Source organism: Propithecus coquereli, unplaced genomic scaffold (genome assembly GCF_000956105.1).
Source record: "Propithecus coquereli isolate 6110/MARCELLA unplaced genomic scaffold, Pcoq_1.0 Scaffold19, whole genome shotgun sequence".
NCBI lineage: Eukaryota > Metazoa > Chordata > Mammalia > Primates > Indriidae > Propithecus > Propithecus coquereli.
The window spans coordinates 8,716,563-8,736,748 of record NW_012143856.1 but is presented as its reverse complement, the minus strand read 5'-3'; the positions used below and the strand labels follow the sequence as shown (position 1 = coordinate 8,736,748).

Here is a 20,186-nt window from a genome sequence, read left to right as displayed (position 1 = left end):
TTGTATGTTTATTTTACTAATTAGATATATAAATAGAATTGTTTCTGTTTGGATTCTTTTAGGGTCTTTTTTCCGTCTTTTTGAGCTATTTTTATTTTTTGGATATTAAAATACTTTTATGAAATTAAAAACATCTTACAGATAAAAAGAAATCAAACATACAGGTGAATTTCTACTTCCCTTTCTCCAGAGAAACATGTTCATGGTTTATCATGTATCATTCCAGATCTCTTTTTATATGCACACATGTACACATAAATACATAAGTAATTGACAAGTTTGTTAAACTATCAACTGAAGATAATAAAAGAATTTTCTGCAGATAATCTCATTGACTATACATAATGTTTTTTGTTTTGTCTTTTCCAATTGAGACATTTTTTACATTACAACTATAATTATGTCTATGTAATTTGTGTTCTTCTTTTATTGTTGTAAAATATGTTTAACATTTACCATTTAACCATCGTTAAATGTACAGTTCTTGAGCATTAAGAACATTTGCATTGTGGTACAGCCATTGCCACCGTCTACTTCCAGAACTTTTTTATCTTCCTTAACTGATCTACTTTTTGAAAATGAAACATTATCTTGTATGCACTTTTCCTATGGCTGAAGTATTCACATTAATAATAATTCATGGATAGATAACATTCCATCATGTATGTGCTGTAATTGACTGAAACCTCTATTTATATACAGCAATTAGTTTGTTGCCACCTTCTCATGATTATTTATAAAGAACTTACAGTCATACTTGAACATATAACTTTTATTCTTTAGAATAAATCCCCAGAAGCGTATTACTACTTGGGGTGTATTAGTCTGCTAAGCCTCTGCTGTAACAAATACCACAGGCTGGGTGGCTTAAACAACAGAAATTTATTTTCTCACAGTCTGGAGGCTGGATGTCCAAGACCAAAGCGTCAGCAGGTCTAGTTTCTCCCAATGCCTCTCTCCCTGGCTTGCAGATGGCCACCTTGTCACTATGTTTGCACATGGCCTTTTCTCTTTGTGTGCTCATTCCTGGTGTCTCTTCCTCTTATAAATTATGGACACCAGTCTTATTGGATTAGAGCCCCACTCTGTCACCTCATCTAACCTTAAAGGCCCCATTGCCAAATATAGTCATCTTGGGGGTTGGGCTTCAACATATGGATTTTGGGGATGTACAATTTAGTCCATGACAGAGTGTGTGACTGCTTTATGTCTCTTGATATGAACTGCGAAATTGTTCTCAGTTGTATCATTTTCTGTTAAGTTAAATAAGTGAATAAATGATAATAACATTCATTACACTTCTGCTACCACTATTCCTGTGAGATTTATTCAAGGACTCAAGCTTTCTGAGGGAATTTGATTTTATAAATATGAAATATACGAACTCCTAAACTTTTTTCCATATTCTTACCAAATAAATTATTTTCAAAATAGCTTTGGATGGATGGGAACAAGTGTTAAATGTAACCTTATTTCTCATACCTTGTTTAAGTGAGTACAAAACAACACAAATCCTTTGGAGGACAATTTGGCAATGCTTATTAAAATTGAAGAATTGTACAGTTTGAATTCTGGAAATTTGTCCTAAAGCTATTCCTGCATATGTATGAAATAACAAATGTGAAAGACTATCCATTTTAACATGATTTATAATAGCAAAATTTTGGAACAAATGCTGCAAATGTCCATTAATGGTAGCTTGATTAAATAAAATGTACATCTACACAGTACATTATTATGTATCTATAAAAATGAAGAAGCTCTCGATATACAGATGTGGAAGGCTCTCAGACATTTACTAAGTGTGCATAAGGAGCTATACATACCAAGACAGAGAAAAATAACAAATATGTGTTTGCTTATATGTATTCACATAAAGAAACACTGGAAGGACACATACAAAATGAATCAAATTGTTTACTTGGAGGTAGGCATTGGGACTTGGGAGTGAGGCTCTTTGCTTTTTAATGTATTTTCTGATTTCTGAATTGTGTCACTGTATTATTGCTGTTACAATAAAATTAAATGTTATAATCATGTTTTGTCTCTTTTTGAGCCCTAATGTATATTTTCTCTTCTCTTGATTTCTTGGGAATTTTAACTTTGTTTACAAGGTTATTAGCAAGAATTAAAACATATATGCAGTCCCCATGTTCCATTGCTATCCTTAAGTACATAGAAGAGAGTATAATTATAAAACAGATGGCTCAGACTACCTTTTTTCAGTTTTATACCTTTGTTTATTATTAATAAAATACTCATGCATAATTGCAAATAAGAAATTTTTTAAGTATAAAACAGTCTGCAGTGGTAGGTGTTTTGTGCCCTTTATTCAAAGATCAAATATCAATTGAGAAATTTAAAATTAAACAATTGGCTGCCTATTGGCTGCTTGTTTCTAAACAACTGGTGTTGACATGTTTTTGCACTTAATTTATTCACTGTTTGGACATTCTGAAAACATTTGCTTAAAAAAAATCACAAAAACTACAACGAAGTTGTTTATATTAAAAAAAAAAGAAAAAACCCTCAGACTCTTTTTCTGCTTAATCTAATTTTTATTACCATATCACATCAACACACCAAAAGAGACTTTTTATCATACATTAATCACAAGGATCAAGGAATACCAGTTCACATTAAAAATAGTTGTACCAGCTTTTCACACTGGTATATAAACTTAGCTAGTGGCTTACAACTGTGTTCCAGCCTACAGACTAATTGTTTACTGACTCATGAATATTAACTAACGTAGTTATTTCATTTCAACAGCGTAGATATTTTAGTAATAGTTGCCACTGTTTGCTAACCTTATTGGGGTTATTTATTAGAAATTATTGACTGTGCCATATTATTAAAGAATTTCCTGGTCTAAAATGTGATGCTTTCATAGGATTCTTGAAAATTCCTATAGATTTCTATAGATTCATTGAATTTTTAGGTATTATTTTATTCCCTTTCTTGTCTTTTCCTTCCTGTCCCTTCCTGCTTCCCTTGTCTGTCTTTTAATTTGGTTAATATGAAAATGATATAGTAATTCACAGAAGCTCCTCTTGCCCATTTTCCCCATTCAGAGCAGGTAACATCAGCTTTCTCCTGAAACATTTGTATTCATGAAATTGGCAGCCCAATCAAAAATGATGAATACCAAATTTAATTGAACCTTTTGTGATTTGTCATTTAAATAAATTAAATTTCTCTAGACTTTTTAAAAAAAGCATTGAGTATAAAAACAGAGTTTCATCCAGAAAAATATGTGCTATTAAAATGAAACAAGAAAAGAAATGATTACTGTGTGATTACTAAACTTTCTCTTCTTGTGTGTAACACCTCTCAGGAAAAACATTCTCTTCCTGACCAGTGTGTAGTATGAAAAAGTACAGCTGAAGGATTAAAGCAGAACCCATTCTCTTGAAATTTATTCAGGATGTAGTTAATTTCATGTTACCAGAGATTTCCAAGGGCTCTTATTTTTCTTTGAACTACTGTACTTGTTAATAGTGGAACAAAAATGATGTGAGTTTTTGCAACATGTGAGTATTAATATAAGGAAATCACAGCTCTTGGCTTCAAGGACTTAAATTACCAACTTATTTCCTGATGGGATATATGAAGATTTTCAATTAAAACAATGAAGATAAAATACTAGTATACCGTACTAAGATACTTACTGTTTTAATTTTTTTCTTTTGTTTCCTCTTTCTATAGATTGGAGCTTATTTTAGCAGCATATTAGCTGAGAAACTAAAGCTTAACACTTTCCAGGACACCGGAAAGAAGAAACCACAAGTTAATGCGAAAGATAATTATTGGCTGGTTACTGCTCGATCCCAGAGTGCAATTCATAGTTGGTTTTCTGACTTAGCAGGAAATAAACCACTTGCTATTTTGGCCAAAAAGGTATCAAATATTTCTTACATTTTTTAAATTATGGTCTTATAAAAATAGAGCTAGTTGTTGGAGATGACATTCAAGTATATATTTCTTTTCCCCAATTATACAGCATCACAGGTGTGCTGCCTGCCTGCTGGTTTCCCCTTTGTTTTGATTTCCTGTGGTGCCTAGGACATCTGTCAACTTAAACGTTCCACGTAGCAAGCAGTTTATGTGGACTTTAGGTAGACAAAATTTTTAAATCAAGAACAGGCAATAAGATCTCGTTTTCTTTTCTATTACATTTTCAGTTTTCCTAGGTCGAGAGATCCAAAATTTGTTAAAAAGATCCTTGCTTTGAGGTTATTTTCTTGTCTTTAAAAGTACCCGTTCACATGCTTCAAGCTAAGTCTCCTTCCTACCAAGTGAGATAAAGATTGTGATTCTGTATGTGCTTACTCTTTGAAAAAGTTTTAGAACAAAATGGGCAGGTTTATTCATAGCTTCCAGCTTTTTTGGTGGGGGTGTGTGTGGGAGTTTCTTTTAAAATCTTTGCCTTTGGTCATTTTCCTGAAGTGGGAAATAATACGCAGATTCAGCAATCTTATAGTCCAAATAATATATCTTTTTGAAATTTAGATAAGAATCTAGAAACTTCCCTCTTAGTCTTGATCTTTGACTTCTTGCACACCTTCGAAATAATCCCGGTGGTGTTTCCTCATTTCCCCTGAAGCCCTTTAGTTTTAGGGGTACCTGTCTTCTGTTCCTAGTATTAAGTGTTCATTACCAGCTTGGTATAGGCCCAGTTTATAGGAGAGCTCCTTTGTATATTTGCTTGGTATTTTCTAAAGAACTCTTTAAAGATACCACCTGTAGCTTCCACTGGCTTTATTTGCATTAATGTCATAACATCGTGTTGCCTTGCATAGATTTCAGTGGTTAAAGGCAAATGAAATCCTTAGAAAGCATAATAACAGTCAGCATAACTACCTCTTACCATTCAGTTAGTGCCACTCTCTCAACCCAGGCTGAATGTATAGGACTTCTTTTCCAGGGGTAAAAGTTTACTTTGTGGTACCACTGTGGCCTATGAATTGTGTCTGAAGGCCATATGAGACATAGGGCGTCCTTCAATATTTGATGGCTTTTGATTAACAGTTTATATTCTCAATGTTGTCAGCCTGGCATCTGTCTTTTTATAATAAATTTTCCTTTTTTATAAGCTGTCAGAATGCATTTTTTCGATGTTTCTTGAAAGTGAATACTAGTGAGGAGTTGATGTCCTTGCTCTAGGGGTGTAGTGGTCTCTCATCTTTTAGGAGGGACACGAATCATGGTGCAGCGTATTAGCCATTGTTCTTCTTTCTTTATTAGGAGCTGCCTCTGGCCAAGTCAGGTGTTACTCAGGTAAGCCCTGATGTTAATTCTTTGCAAACTTAAAAGATGTTTTCTTTATAAAACCATTGAATATATCTTGAAGTATTCATTTCTTGGGCGTTTCAAGAGTCCCTCCCCTCCCCTCCTCAGCATATCTTCTTTTTGAGCTTATGAAAGCTTTTTCAGAGTTGTGTAAAGGATTGCATTCTCTGTATGTTCATAATATTAGAAAGTTCAAATACTTTTTAAACTTCTGGTATTCATTTGGCTTAAGGCAGAAAACCTCTATTTACCTGCTAAAATCCTGAGTCATCTTCGAGCTCTTATCTAGAGTTCACAATGGTTTCCTTTATGGGATGGATCATGTTTCTGGACCTGGTTTTCTGTCACTATAAAGCTCCACAGCGCTCCAAGTGTTTAGCCACAGAGAAGGCTGTAAAGGACCTTTTAACTCAAATCACGATTATAGATTGGTTTGGAAAAGAAGACATCTTATATCTGGGGATGTTCTTCTAGGTCTTGAACAGTTGACTAGTTCTCACCTGTTCCCTTTAGTTGGCTCGATTACTGTGGTCTATGGAATTTCCTTTTGCCTGCACCCTTGCTTGGCGGAGGATGCTGATGGTGATGCGCAGCCGAGGGGAAAGATGACACGGGGACAGGCGGCACGTACTAGGGTCTTACTTTTCTCTGGGTACTTAGATGCTCCTCTAGCTTGACTTAGAAACCAAACAGCTGCCCTTGATTTCCTACTTTCAGCTACAATTTAAAGTCAGATGGTTTCTTTACTGAAAAAAATGGACTCCAACACTGTGAGGAAGTCATACTTTAGTCAGGGTGAACATTTTTTCCTTTGTCAGTTGGCCCAAACTGTGGATTTGACAAAATCATCAATATGTGTCTTCTTTCTTAATCAAATAACTTTCTTCACATATGTTCATTTGAATTCTAAAGCCCTTGGTTTGAGTCAACCAGTTTTCTTAGCATTCTGCCAGTAGGGGCAGTGAATGAGAGGTTTGTGTTGTACTCTTAGTAATGTAAGATCCGTGACTAAGTTTGTTTGCTGTTTCATCTAAATATTTCCCATGTTTAAATGTTTTATTTTTTCTCCTATCAGTTGTTATTCAGAAGAAATCCTTTAGGCATCTATGAAAGATACTTCTAGTAGTGATTCTTTGGAGGTGCTAACTTTGCTTTGCATTTGCTTATGTTTTAGGCCTTGACTTACAACCTTTTGGCATGTCTGAATGAGAGGCAATCTCACCTTGACAGCTAAAGTTTAACCCACTGACACCATACTATATATTCTAGTGAAAGGCAGCAGCTCAGGTCTTGAACTGAATATTTAACCCTGTGCTTTTCTTGTCCCTGACTTAAATGATAGCCATGAGAGATGTGCCTTGTAAGCTAAATTTTCAGGAATTTTCTTGTTAAATTTTGTCTTTTTTTGTTAAGATGTATCTAGCCTGCAGATAGGGAGCCTTCTAGCTTTGGCTTGTGTGATTTTCATCTCCTTTTTAATTGTGCTTGAGCTGGGTAATCACCTCTGTCATGGGGGCTGTGTTCTGAAGTCAGCACCCAAGGCAGTGGCTGTACCTGATCAAAATGTCTCCTCAGTTGCCCATGAAACTACATCTCAGTGTCCAACCCAGGCAGCTTTTCCATTGAAACAGCTTGATGTTTCTTTGGTAAGACTGAGTGAAATAGCTTGTTTTCAGGGGACATATATAAAAAATACTTGTCTTCTAATTTTAGGATCATACTTTGTACCAAGTGTGTGAATAGTCAAATTTGGAACATGATGCACTAAATCCACAAGTGAGGATTTGGTTAACTATGGGAAAAATGGCATGCTATGTGAATCAGTTAGCTAGTTTGAAGCCTTGATTTTCAACACAAAATTAAGTAAGAGTTGGCAGAGAGACCAGGGCTCTCGACATCCGTGGTTGTGTTGTTTAGGATCCTCTAAACAAAGGGTCAAGTCCAGGGCCACTTTGGCTGTCATGGCGAAATCCTTGGAACTGGCAACAAAATAATTATTGTTGTAATTTTGATACATGTAATTATTTTGCTTTACCCTTGTAACTATTATGGGGGGTGGATGGGGTTGGTATTATCACAGCTCACGAATGGAGAGCCCGGGAGTGAAGGGCTTTAGGAACAGGCCGGGCCCAGGAATGGACTATGGAGGGGTCATCCCTGGTACTGGCATGTCCTCACTCTCAGTCTGGTTGCTCCCATCCTGCTGCATCACAGCTAACATACCCTTTGTTCACTGTTTTTCTTTATATTCATAAATTGAATAGATTAAAGAGATGAATGGGCTATTCCTATGGTATTTATGAGGGATGCTAGAGGAATGAATTAACTCTTTCAAACCATTCAGTGGTACATTGGGATACTAATTTGCTAAGTAGTACCTTTGTGGTCTGGAAGAAATAATTAACTGCCTCAAGTGCCTACTTTTAACCAGTGAATTAATTACCCAGCTATTTGTAGCTCAGTGTTTATTAGGCAGATTCACTGATCTGTCATTTTTTAGCCTCTATTTTAAGTGTTGGGTTAACTACTTTTAGAAGCTTTCTGGAAATTGTTACTCTTATGAAATATTAGAAGCTTTATACAAAAAAACGTTCCTGGATAAAACATAGAGTCGGGACAATTTTTCACTTGATCTGTCCGTTCCAATTTTGAGAAATTCTTTAGAGGGCTGTCATGAAATTATTTTTCCCTGCTCTGTTGATGAGTAGCTCTCAGCATGTGAGAATTTGAAAATAATGTGTTTTTAAGATAAGAAAGCATAACTGATGAAACTGTTTTGCCATTGTGCTAAACATAGTTTTGATTCATTTTTCTTAATGAAATTGGCTTACAATGTTTCTTTTTTCTTTTAACTGCATGCACTATTTGAAAAGCCATTAAGCATATACTTTCTTATAGCCAGTAGGTAACTTACAGCCTCTTTTTTTTGCTTCTCCTTTCTTTAGGTTTGTCTAATTGAAGAACACAGTATTTGATTATTATAAACATGCTATGTTATTTCTTCTTAGGTTCCCATTCTTAGTAAAAAAGAGGATGTTTTTGCATATCTAGCTAAATATTCTGTGCCCATGGTTCGAGCAACGTGGCTAATCAAGATGACTTGTGCCTATTATTCTGCTATATCTGAAGCTAAAATTAAGAAACGTCAGCCTACTGATCCCAATTTGGGTAAGTGAGATGATACGATATGTTTTACATTTCGTTATTGATTCTGCAAGTAATTATTGCCTGTATCCTCTGGACACAACCCAGCACGATGAGTCTTAAGAATGTCTATAGTGAGACAAAAAGTCACTCATAGCATAGGTAGGGGAGCTGTTCTTTGTTCCCCCAGTGCCAGAATCCTGATTATATCAGTGAGCCCTATCGATGTTACCTCCGAACATATCTTGAATCTGAACACATTTCACCGCCACAACTATTGAAATGCTGGTTCAAGCCACCGTTATCTCCTGGCTGGATGCAGTTGTGGCCTCCTAACGGGTCTCTCTGCTGTTACTTTTGCTCCTTACATTCTAGTCTCTATGTAGCTACCATACTTATCTCCAAGCCTAAATCAGATCATACTGTGTCTCTATTTATAACTTTATGGTAATTTCCTATTACAGTTGGAATAAAGATCCAGATTCTTTACTGTGGCCAGTGAGGTCATCCATGGTTTGCCCTCCCTTCCTACGATGTGCCAGCCACACTGCCTGCCTGCCTGCCGTCCCTCCAACATGTCGAGCTCCTTCCCTTCCCAGGGCTTCTGTGTTTCCTGTTCGTTGTGCTTGGTTGCTCTTCACTGTGGTATTTGTGTGCCTCCGTCTCTTCACTGAGGCTTTGGCTTAAATGTCATTTCCTCAGGAGGCTTTCTCTGGCCACCTCGCTAAACAGCATTCCCTCATTCTCCTCTCTCCCTCTGCTCCTGGTTATTTTCTCACATGTTATTTTATTCACGGCACTTTTCACTATCTAAAATTATCTTCAGCATTTTTTAAAAATCTGGTCCCTCTCTTTCATACACTAAAATGTAAGGGCAGGGGCTTTGTCTTATTTCCCACCGTCCGGAATTATGCTGGCCTGTGGTAAATATTTGCTGAACAAACTGTAGGGAAACTATTTTGGGTCAGAGTCTTCACTGTATAGGTTACTAGATAGTGACTCCTTGAGGGGATGCTAAGACATACTTTATGAAAGATAGGATGCCAGATTAGAAGTGTGCATGGAGAATTACATATAAAGCTGTTCATTTAAAGATTACATTTACAAATAATTCTTTATGAAATGGAAACACACTTACGGTTTTATAAGCTCTGAGGAGCAGAGACAGAAGGTGCAAATGTTCTCAGATGCCAGGTGGTACCCCAGATAAATGAGCCGGGGTGTAAAGTGGTTGGGCGTGGTAGGGGGGCCCTGAGGAACTGGAGAGTGGAGCCCCCATTCTAAAAGCATGAAAACTTAAAAACAAAAAATGTGATCTGAGTTCCATGGCTGCCACCTTTGAGTTCAGCATTATTTCATATGTGTTCAAACAAATAGGCAAAAATGAACTGTATTTAAAAAAAGAAATATCTAGAAGATAAACCTGGGAGGCAATAATCCACAAAGTTAACGATGGTTGTCTCTGAGTATTTTTCACGGTAGTCTTTTGTTCATCTGTCTGAGTTGAATTTTTCCCTTCTCCTCAGCTTATTATTTTATTTAGGGGAAAACAAAAGAAATACCTTTCATTACTAAAGTAACACATTGTCGTCACAAAATTTTCAAATGATGCCACAGTAGACACAATATGTTCAAGTTTCTCTTCTCCCTCCTTCCCCATGTTATCCTTCTTGGAGTTTCATTCATTCAGCCTCCCTCTCCCTCTTTGCCTTCCTCCCCCCCATACACACACACACACACACACACACACACATACACACATGTATATACACACACACACATACACACACGTATATACACACACACACACCCCCCATTCTTCATATATCAGTATGCATATCCCTATCTCCATTGGATTTATTGCTGCTTCTCCCCAGAACCTGGGTATCCAGTTGCTTCCTAGCCACCTTTACTTTCGTGACTAGTAGGCATCTGGAACATAATGCATATCAAATCAAGGCATTGATTTCTCGCCATCCCTGTACTTCTTCCTTCTTTTGACTTTTCCTTCTTAGCAAATGTTATATGCAGCTATTGGGTGGATAAGGGTAAAAGCCATATTGTTATTCTGAGCGTTTATCTTTATCTCAAAACCCTACATTCAGTCTGTTAACAAGCCTGTCAGCTTTACCTTCAGAACAAAACTGGAGCCTGAAAACTTTTACCGTTTATTTCTTATCACTCTGACTAATTGGTTCTTGGGATTATTTTCTCCTCCTATAAAAAGTTAAAATTTTTATCATTTGCACACCCAGAATCAATGGATGACTAGGTTCACTCACTAGCTGTAGTCCCTCTTCCTTCATAAGCCACATGACACACACAATTCTTTTTTTTTTTTTTTTTTTTGAGATTAGTTCTTGCTCTGCTGCCCAGGCTGCAATGCAGTGGCAGTCCCACAGCTCGCTGCACACAGGATCGCTCCTGGGCTCAAGTGATCTGCTCCCGAGTAGCTAGGACTACAGGTGCATGCCAGCATGCCTGGCTAATTTTTTAATTCTTTGTAGAGACTGGGTCTTGCTATGTTGCCCAGGCTGGCCTTGAACTCCTGGGCTCAAGCAATGCTCCCACCTCAGCCTCCAGAATAGCTGGGATTACAGGCGTGCTCCACCGTGCCTAGCCTGATTCTGTTGTTTTGACTCAGTTTATTTACAAAGCATTGTAGTTCATGGGTTTTTATGATTAGTAATGTCTACTTAAAATTGTGAATGTTAAATCCATGAAGATCAAGTGCCTACAATACTTTTTCTAATAGTAGAGTATACAAGCTTTGACCTAAGAAATGCTAAAGGCTAAAAATAAAAATATTTTAAAAAATGCATGAATTTTAGAAGTTCACCTCTCACTTCTTAAGTCTAGCATTTCAGAAAGAGCTTTGAGCTTTACTGTTTCGAGCTGTGCCACTGGTGACTGGGTAGATTTAAAGCAAAGTCCTCAGCCTCTCCAGATATCAGTCTTCTTAACCTTGATCCAGCCCTGGGTCCATGTTGCGTTTGTCATGTCTTTTTAGTTGTCTTTAATCTAGAACAGTTTTTCAGCCTTTCTTTTTCTTGACCTTGATATTTTTCAAAGGGACAGGCCAGTTGTTTTGTGGAATGTCTCTTGATTTGCATTTCTCCAGCTCCTCATGATTGGATTCAGGATATGCACTTTCAGTAGGAGTATCATGGTTGTGATGCTGTGAGCCTCTCAGTGTGTCCTATCCCGGTACTGGTGGTGGTCACCTTGATCATTTGGGTAAGGTGGTAACTACTAGATTTTCTACTTCAAAGTTACTATTTTACCCGTTGATCTTGTTTTACTCTCACCTTGTTATATACCTGGTACCTCACACTCTCTACTTTGTCTTCGGCACCTTCTTCAGCTTCTTTAAGCAAATTACACAGTATATGTGGAAGCATTTGGCTGGGTAGATGTAGCTATAATGTAGCAAGTTTCACACTCTAAGCAAGGGATACAGCCAAGCAAGTACGCACATATATAAGTGTTGAATTGGATTAACTCACGTACACTTCAGAAGATTAACTTGCCGTATAGGTTCTGTGTTCTGGCTTTGATAGCAGAAGGAATCATTATGTTTGGGGCAAGATTGACTATTGAGTGTCACCCTTTTCTGGCATTGGTTTTATGACTTCTGTTGTCTTGATGATTGTTTTCAGGATTTGTAAAGTGTTTTCAGTGGAAATGGCTTTTATTCCTTTGCAGTAGAAACATGTTTTATTTTCAGTTCCTACTACATTCAGCATTGAAACAGAACTATAAAGCACTGCTGTTTGATTTTATCGAAGGGAGTTTTTCCTAAAGTTAAGTGGGCTAACAGCAACAAGGAAGCAACGCAGAGATCCTCACTATCATTATGCAGAGAGTTACAGATCTAAAATGCAGATTAAATGGGTTGCTGCCCTGGGGAGGTTGCAGCCAACAAAGACATACCCAGTACAGTGTTTACCCAGAAGTGACGGATACCTTGGGTTTAGGGGTGAGGTCTCACGTATAACTTCACAGTGGGTAATGAAATATTTGACTTGGACAAATCTGAACGTTAGGGCAGAAATTTTAAATGGTATGAATTGGGGAAGCTCAAAAGAAGAATTTGTCATTCTTAGTCCTAGTGAGACCTAAGAAATAAAATAAAGAAGAGGTTTAAGTGGACATGATGTTTGGAAAATGCCATCAAATAGGTGATGTCGCTACTTGAGGGAAAGTATACCAGAAATAATACTTTTGGTTTCAGATAGATATTTTTAGAGTTGTTTCATTTTAAAGAGAACAATGTTTAGCTGTCTTAAAGTTTTGAGTCTACCAGAGAAAAGCATTTAAAATGGGCTAGTTAATACTTAAAATTGAAAAGTAAAACTCATATCAGGTTATGTTAACTGAGGAAAGTCTTTGAATGGATTAGGAAATATGACTTTATAGTAAATAACGGAACTTTGTACATCTATTTGTAGGAATTTCCCTGTGAGGAGTCTTACTGTTGCTGAATCAACTAATGATAACTACAGCATTTTCTATCATGATGGCTATCTCTGTAGCAGTTAGCATTTCTCGAGCACCTGCGGAATCCCCGGCCTGGTGTTTAGCAGGGTTATGGTGCTCAGTGCATTCCTAGGTTGAATCAGCTCCTGATGTGTGGTGGGAAATGATCTGGGTTACTCGAGGAAGCTTTTCATCCTTGGGGATGTCTTACCCCCTTGCTGTTGAACCTAAGGCTATGTTTTCTTTTGGCGTGTGTGAGAACAGTCAGTCCCTCAAAGGGTTTATTGGCCCATTGACTCTCTGCCAGGGTTCCTGTGGTGTGCAGTGACCCCATGTCCCCCGTTTCATTAGTGAATGCTTGCTGGGTTCTGTGTATATTTTGTCCATTTTCGTTTTCCAATTTCATTCTCATTTCACAGATGAGGGCAGTGATGTGCAGATGGTGCACAAAGCCCCTCAGTGTTAAGTGTCCAAACTAGGCCCCAAAGCCTGTGTTGGGTGCTGTGCTGGTAGCAGGGACAGAGAGAGGGAGAATGTAGTCACTGCCCTCTAGGTATTCCCAGTTTGCAAGGGGGGCATGTGTCCAAACCAAATATTAGAGAAGGAAGGAAGCGAAATGAATGAAATGCAGGGGGCTTCTCAAGGAATAAGCCACCGAGGGAACTTAGGAAATCCAGGGAGATTCTTGGAGAAAGTGACTTTGGTATATAGTTTTGAAAGCAGAGGGGTTTCCCAGGAGGACAGAGTTAAAGGGGGTGGAATGTTGTTCAGGGAAGGGCATTTCTGGCAGAAGGATGGTGTCTGCAGAGAAATAGGTCAACAAATAGTTTGACTTGTGGAACTGCCAGGGTTTAACTTCAGCCTGAGCGTGAGCTAGCGGTGATGAAAGGCCGCGTGAAGGCGTGTTTGCCAGAGTGGGCTACTTGGGCAAGATGTGGGTATACGTCTCGCTTACTCTCATCAACCGTGATAAATTATAGTTCTTTCTTTTAAAAAAAGGCAAAATAAATGCTAAATTCTTTTCTTTTGATTTCAAGTTTTGGCTCTGGACGATAATAGGAGCCATGGAAGGGTTTATTATTGCTGTTATTATTACAACACTCCCTCAGTTTCTTGTCTGTAAAGTGGGGACAATGGACAGTACCTTTTAAAAATGAAATGAGTGAATACCGCTAAAGTGTTTAGAACAGTGACTGGCACACGGTGAATGTAGACTAGTAATAACATGCCACAGCTGCTATTGGACTGTTGTTACCAGCCAGTGTTTATTGATTTTTTTGTGCACTGTGCTGGGAACTTTGCAGACATGATCTGTAATCATTATAACAAGCTTGCATTGTAGGTTTTATTGTTCTGTTTTGGGTATGAGGGACCTGAGTCTCAGAGAAGCGAGTAACTTGCTGGCCTAGATGGAGCTGGATCCATGCCCAGGGTCATGCCACGAGGAGGTGCTTGCGCTGACTCCTCACTGGGGGGTGATGGTCGCAGGTGGGCTGTGCATGCTGGGCGGCTGGACCCCCAGAGGCAGTGATGTTGCTGGTGGGAAAGACGAGGGAGGGAACAGGCTGCAGGACTTGGTGGCTGTGGGCAGCATCTGAGGAGTCCAAACTCATTCCCACAGGCGCTATGAGGAACAGGAGGAGCAAAGCAAAGTCCAGGGTGGCCTAGAAACTGGAGAAAGAAATGCGAAATTGCTCGTAAGATGAGCAGCCTTCATTCTGACTGCAGATTGTTGAGTGTTGAATGTGGTGAAAAGTGACAAGACGTATCACGCATGAGGTCTTTCTGGGGAGAACAGATAGATTAGAAGAAGCTTAAAATGCTCCGTGGGTAAACTGCTAAGGGCACAGCTCTGTTTACCCCCAGTCATTTCCTCTGTACCACCTGAGGTTTTGTGGGGTTGGGTATTCGAGTCAGATGAGAGACTTTTCTTGGTTGACTATACTCTTGGAACCACTATCCTTATCACCCCCAAAATACGAAGAAAAAACAACTACCCTTCTTGCACAGTGGGTAATTAATTTGTGACATTCACTGAGCCATTTGGACTGCAAAAATAAGCCCTGCTGAACACATAATTGACAGTCTGGCTTCTTATCTAAGCCTACCAGCTTACTTTCGGTTTGGGTCCTTGGGGACATGGCATACTCACTTTTTTGATTCCAGGGGCAAGCTTTTTGTTTCAAGTCAAGATTGCTTCCATATTTTCACAGTGTTCCTTATATCTCATTTGTCATAAAGGAGATATCTGCTTGTCTACTCTGAAGTTTGGACAGAAGTGCTGGTATAAGCTTAATTTAAAATTCACTCTTTGCTTAGGTATGAGAAGTAGGTTTTTTTTTTTTTTTTTTTTTGAGACAGAGTCTCACTCTTTTTCCCGGGCTAGAATGAGTGCCGTGGCATCAGCCTAGCTCACAGCAACCTCAGACTCCTGGGCTCAAGCAATCCTACTGCCTCAGCTTGCCGAGTAGCTGGGACTACAGGCATGTGCCACCATGTCGGCTAATTTTTTCTATATATTTTTAGTTGTCCAATTAATTTCTTTCTATTTTTAGTAGAGACGGGGTCTCGCTCTTGCTCAGGCTGGTTTCGAAATCCTGAGCTCAAACAATCCGCCCGCCTTGGCCTCCCAGAGTGCTAGGATTACAGGCATTAGCCACTGTGCCGGGCCAAGAAGTAGGTTTTAATTGGTGAGGTAACTCTGGCTATCTCGTCAAAATCCTCCTCCAAGAGAAGGAATGGGGCCAGTGGGGTAGGACTTTGGCACCTGCAATTATACCATTTTCTAACAATCTTACCTGAAAGTTTTAGCATCTGTTGATGAACTGACCCTGGAATAGTCATTTCACTGGAGATGGAAAGATGTTGGTATACTTCTGGCTTACCCTCATCAACTGTGATCAATTATAGTTCTTTCTTTAAAAAAAGGCAGAATAAATGCTAAATTCTTTTCCTTTGATTCCAAGTTTTAGAGTAAGAGTTGTTGTAATGCACCTCCAGTGGTGAAAAATGAATTTCTCTATTTTTTATTTTTTTAAAAAAATTTATTTTTGGTCATCGGGCTCATGGGTTTATTCTGTATTTCACAACCAATTATACTCATTGTTCATTTTTGTGTTCAAATTGTTCCAAAGTTGGGCAATGGGAGACCCATCAGTCTCTTTTGTATCCTTCTGACGTGACACCATTTGCTGTAGGACACCTCCTTGCTTTCTGGCACAGAGAGATGCCCCAGGCTCACCTTGTAATTTTCCTACCTCAGATCTCCAACAGCCGTTTCTGTAAGGAACCCTGCTTCTTTCTAGGAGGGAATGATATTTGGAAAGCGAGATCTGGGTGCTGAAGGTGCTCATTGCTACTGGAATATTGTGGTGTCTAGGCCCTGTTAGTGGATGGATGGATGTGGAAACGTGTGTGTGCGCGCATGTATGTGGAAGGTTATATTCCTATTTCCACTTTACCTTTAACATTAAAAATATTTTTATTCAATTTTATATTTATCTCATTTCTATTACATGAACAATTCAAATGATTTCTATTAACAGTAACATGGATGTGGATACTTATCTGCTTTATTCTGCTACAAACATTACTGGCTTTAGAATTACAGCTATCTGATACATTAACAGTTATGAAATTTAATTGTTTTGTAGTTCCTTTTAATTTTAGAATATATTCCACCTAACTTAAAATGATTCTCTCTGTATAGTAAGATAAACTGTTTACATTTGTGTTTTCCATTTTAGAGTTTGATTTTGTTTCCCTATTTGATCTAACTTCATATTTTGAGTATGTGATACCTTGACATAGTCAAGAGTCAAAACTATATTAAGATATATATAGAAATCTTGATCTTCATTGATTCATACCATTCCCTTCACCCTACTCTCGTTTGTAATCATTTCTTATTATTATAGTTTTCAGTTAAATCTTCCAGTTTTTTTTGCAAAAATATGCAAATATGTATATCTTCTTATTTCTCCTCTCTCCTTACACAGAAGTTAGCATACTATATGTACTTTTTCATACCTCGCCTTTTTAAAAATTAAATGATATCCTGGAGAGTGCTTGATATTCTTCACTCCTTTTTATGGCGTCTTCATCCCCCATTGTGTGCATGTACCATGGTTTATTTGGCCACTCTCGTGTTAGACACTTGCATTGTCTTTGGTCTTTTTTTTTTTTTTTGCTATTTACACTATTTCAATGAGTAACTTTATGTGATGTTTTGTATTTGTCGGGGTATATTTTCAGGGTAGATTCCTAAAGATGGAATTAATTGCGTGTAAAGGGTAAATGCATTAAACATTTTTTTAATTTAAAAAAATGTTTAAAAATTTTTAGATTTACAGAGAAATTGAAAAGATAGTGCAGAGTTCCCATGTATTCACCTTGCTCCTGCACACGGTTCCTCCCATTATTAACATCTATGATATATTTGTCATAATTAATGGACTAATAATTATTATTATTAATGTCAGTCCATACTTTATCCAGATTTCCTTCATTTTTACTTAATGACCTTTTTCTATTCCAGGATCCCATCCAGGATATCACATTATATTTAGTTGTCTTGTCTCCCTAGGCTTCTCTTGCCTGTGACATCATCTCAGTTTTTGACAGTTTTGAGGAGTACTAATCAGGTATATTGTAGGATGACCCTCTATTAGAATTTGTCTGATGTTTTTCTCGTGATCAGGCCGGGATTATGGGTTGTTGGGGGAAAGACTACGGAAGTCAAGTACCATTCTCATCATGTTACATCAAGGCTACTTACTAAAACCGTGGCTCATGACAGTTGTTGTTAACCTTGGTCACCTGGCTGAGGTAGTGTTTTTCAGGTTTCTCCATTATAAAGTCACTCCCCTGACCCATCCATGTCTACACTGTACTCTTTGGAAGGAAGTCAGTGTGCACAGTCTATATTTAAGGAGTGGGGAATTATGCATCCCCCTCCCTGAAGGCAGAGTATCTACTTAAAGTATTTGGAATTGTTCTTTATGGGAGATTTGTTTCTTATCTCTCTCCTTCCCTCCCTCCCTACCTGTTCATTCATTCATTTAGGCATGCATTCAACCATTTATATCAGTATGGACTCTTAGATATTGATTTTATACTTTGAATTATAATACTACTTTATGCTCCAATTGTTCCAGCTTTGTCCATTGAGAGCTCTTTCAGTTGGGTCCTGTGTCTCTGTGACATACCCCTGTCTAGTAGTACTTCCTTACTTTCTGGCACTACAAGATGTATTGCATGTTCATTGTATATGTTTCCTGCCCCAATTCTACAATCAGCCGTTTCTCCAGGGAGCCCTGGTTCTTTTTATTGGAGAATGGTATTAGACACAAAGAGCTGAGCACAGCTGTGTTCATTGCTACTTCATGTATCATTGCTTCTAGGCCCTCTCAGCTGACAGAGCAAAGAAACTTATGTGTGTATACTAACTCATATATGTATACTCACATACCTATAAATATTTCTTTTGTGACTGTGCGCATCTGTTGAATTCTTACTCATGTCTGGTAAATGCATTTTTCATTTCGTTAGATTTTGCCAGAATTTCCTGCATACTATAAATACACACTAGACCTACTCAAATTATGGTAGGGGAATATTGGGAGGACAGGCAGATGAAAAATATGTAAGTAAAGTCTTGATGGGAGGTGAAAGAAAGCTGAATGTTCATCCTTTTCCACAGTAAGAAGCCAGAAGATAATGTTTAAAATCAAGAAGTTGGACTATAACTATGTTATTTAAAGATACAGAGGTAAATTAAAGAAACATGATAGATGAAAGAGTTGAAAATAATTGCTTTTGGAGAATGGGAAATGAGGGGTTCATGGACAGTGGGCTGCTGTTTTCACAGTAAATCATATAGAACTATTGGACTGTTTAAGACATGTACAAGGGTAGCTTTGATACAAACAAAAAGTTAGCTAAACCTGATCTCAGCCCCAAATTATTGTTACTTATTCTTTGGTGGCTTTGATCCTTTTCCTGGAACATATCTTACTGTAAAAATGTTTTGTGAAAAAGATTTGGAGGAAGTTCCAGGCATGCCATTTTACCCCTATAGCATTACAATTTTAGTAATTCTTAGATAAATTACAAGAGCTTACTTTTCACTAATCTGAGTACTTGCTTCTTGGGACCTTAATAAAATTGAAGTAGATGTTCTTTGTAAAAATTAGGAGACTTTTAATATTTTTCCAGGTGTTGTAACTTTTCAGTTAATTGAACATGCAAACTTTCCTGATGTACAGACCATTTTTTTTAAGTAAAAAAACACATGAATTTTATCATCTTAACCACTTTTAAGTGTGTGATACAGTAGTGTTTACTATACACATATTGCTATACAACAGATCTCTAAAACTTTTCCGTCTTGCAAAACCGAAACTATACCCACTGAACCACTCCACTTTCCCCCTCTCACCAGCCCCTGGCTATCACCACTGTACTTTTGTGATTTACAGAAACTTTACAAAGTTCTAATTAAGTTTAATATGCTGCAGGGTAACTCAGTGTCTGCTGCCCTGTGGAAACATATTTCAGCTTTTCCAAAGTAAAAATGTTACACTGTTTTCCATGTTAGAATGCTGGCGTGTGGTGGTGGTTGTGTGTTTATGTTCACTTGATTTTTTTGTGAAATCAAAACATCTGCCCCATGATTGTTTTTGAATTTCTTAGCAAAATACGTTGAAAGAAATTACTATATTTCACTTAAATAAGGAGTGATTTGGTTTAAAAAAAAAAGTTTATTAAGAGTCTATATGCATTTGGGTAGATGCTGTAAAGAATTTTAACTAAATAGAGGCTGTGCTGTCTACCTTTAAGGGGTTACCATTTTTTTGTGGACACAAGATAGATGTACACCTAAAACAGAAATTAATACATTAGTATGTAACTACCTGTATTCATATAGGAAATAATAGGTAGACTGGGAAAATTAGGGAACGTTTTCTGAAGGAATAAAATATTAGCCGTGCCTTTAAGAAATCTAGTCTTTTTTTTTGGTATCTTAAGAAATGGGTCTTAGTTCTTAGTTAATTATCTTCTTCTCTGGCAAATTATGAGCAAATGAGTTAGGATTATAGTTTATGTGTATTATATTTGTCAGCTTTTACCACTGTCATTTCTTCTCATCTTTGTTGGGTTGGATGAATAGTCTTGCGTTTTCTGTTAAGAACCCATTGATGGAAGCCAGGCGAGAGAATTGCTTGAGCTCATGAGTTTGAGACCAGCCTGAGCAAGAGCAAGACCCCATT

The 20,186-nt window shown here is 37.7% G+C and overlaps 1 protein-coding gene across 1 annotated transcript in view; it reads left to right on the top strand.

The window, feature by feature from the left end:
- The window catches only part of MED12L (mediator complex subunit 12-like), a 317,020-nt gene that overhangs the window by 30,091 nt on the left and 266,743 nt on the right, over positions 1–20,186 (top strand). The window contains exons 3-4 of the mRNA XM_012642930.1: positions 3,709–3,900; positions 8,301–8,460. Of these exons, the coding sequence (XP_012498384.1) occupies positions 3,709–3,900; positions 8,301–8,460 (352 nt within the window). The remainder of the gene's footprint in view (positions 1–3,708; positions 3,901–8,300; positions 8,461–20,186) is intronic.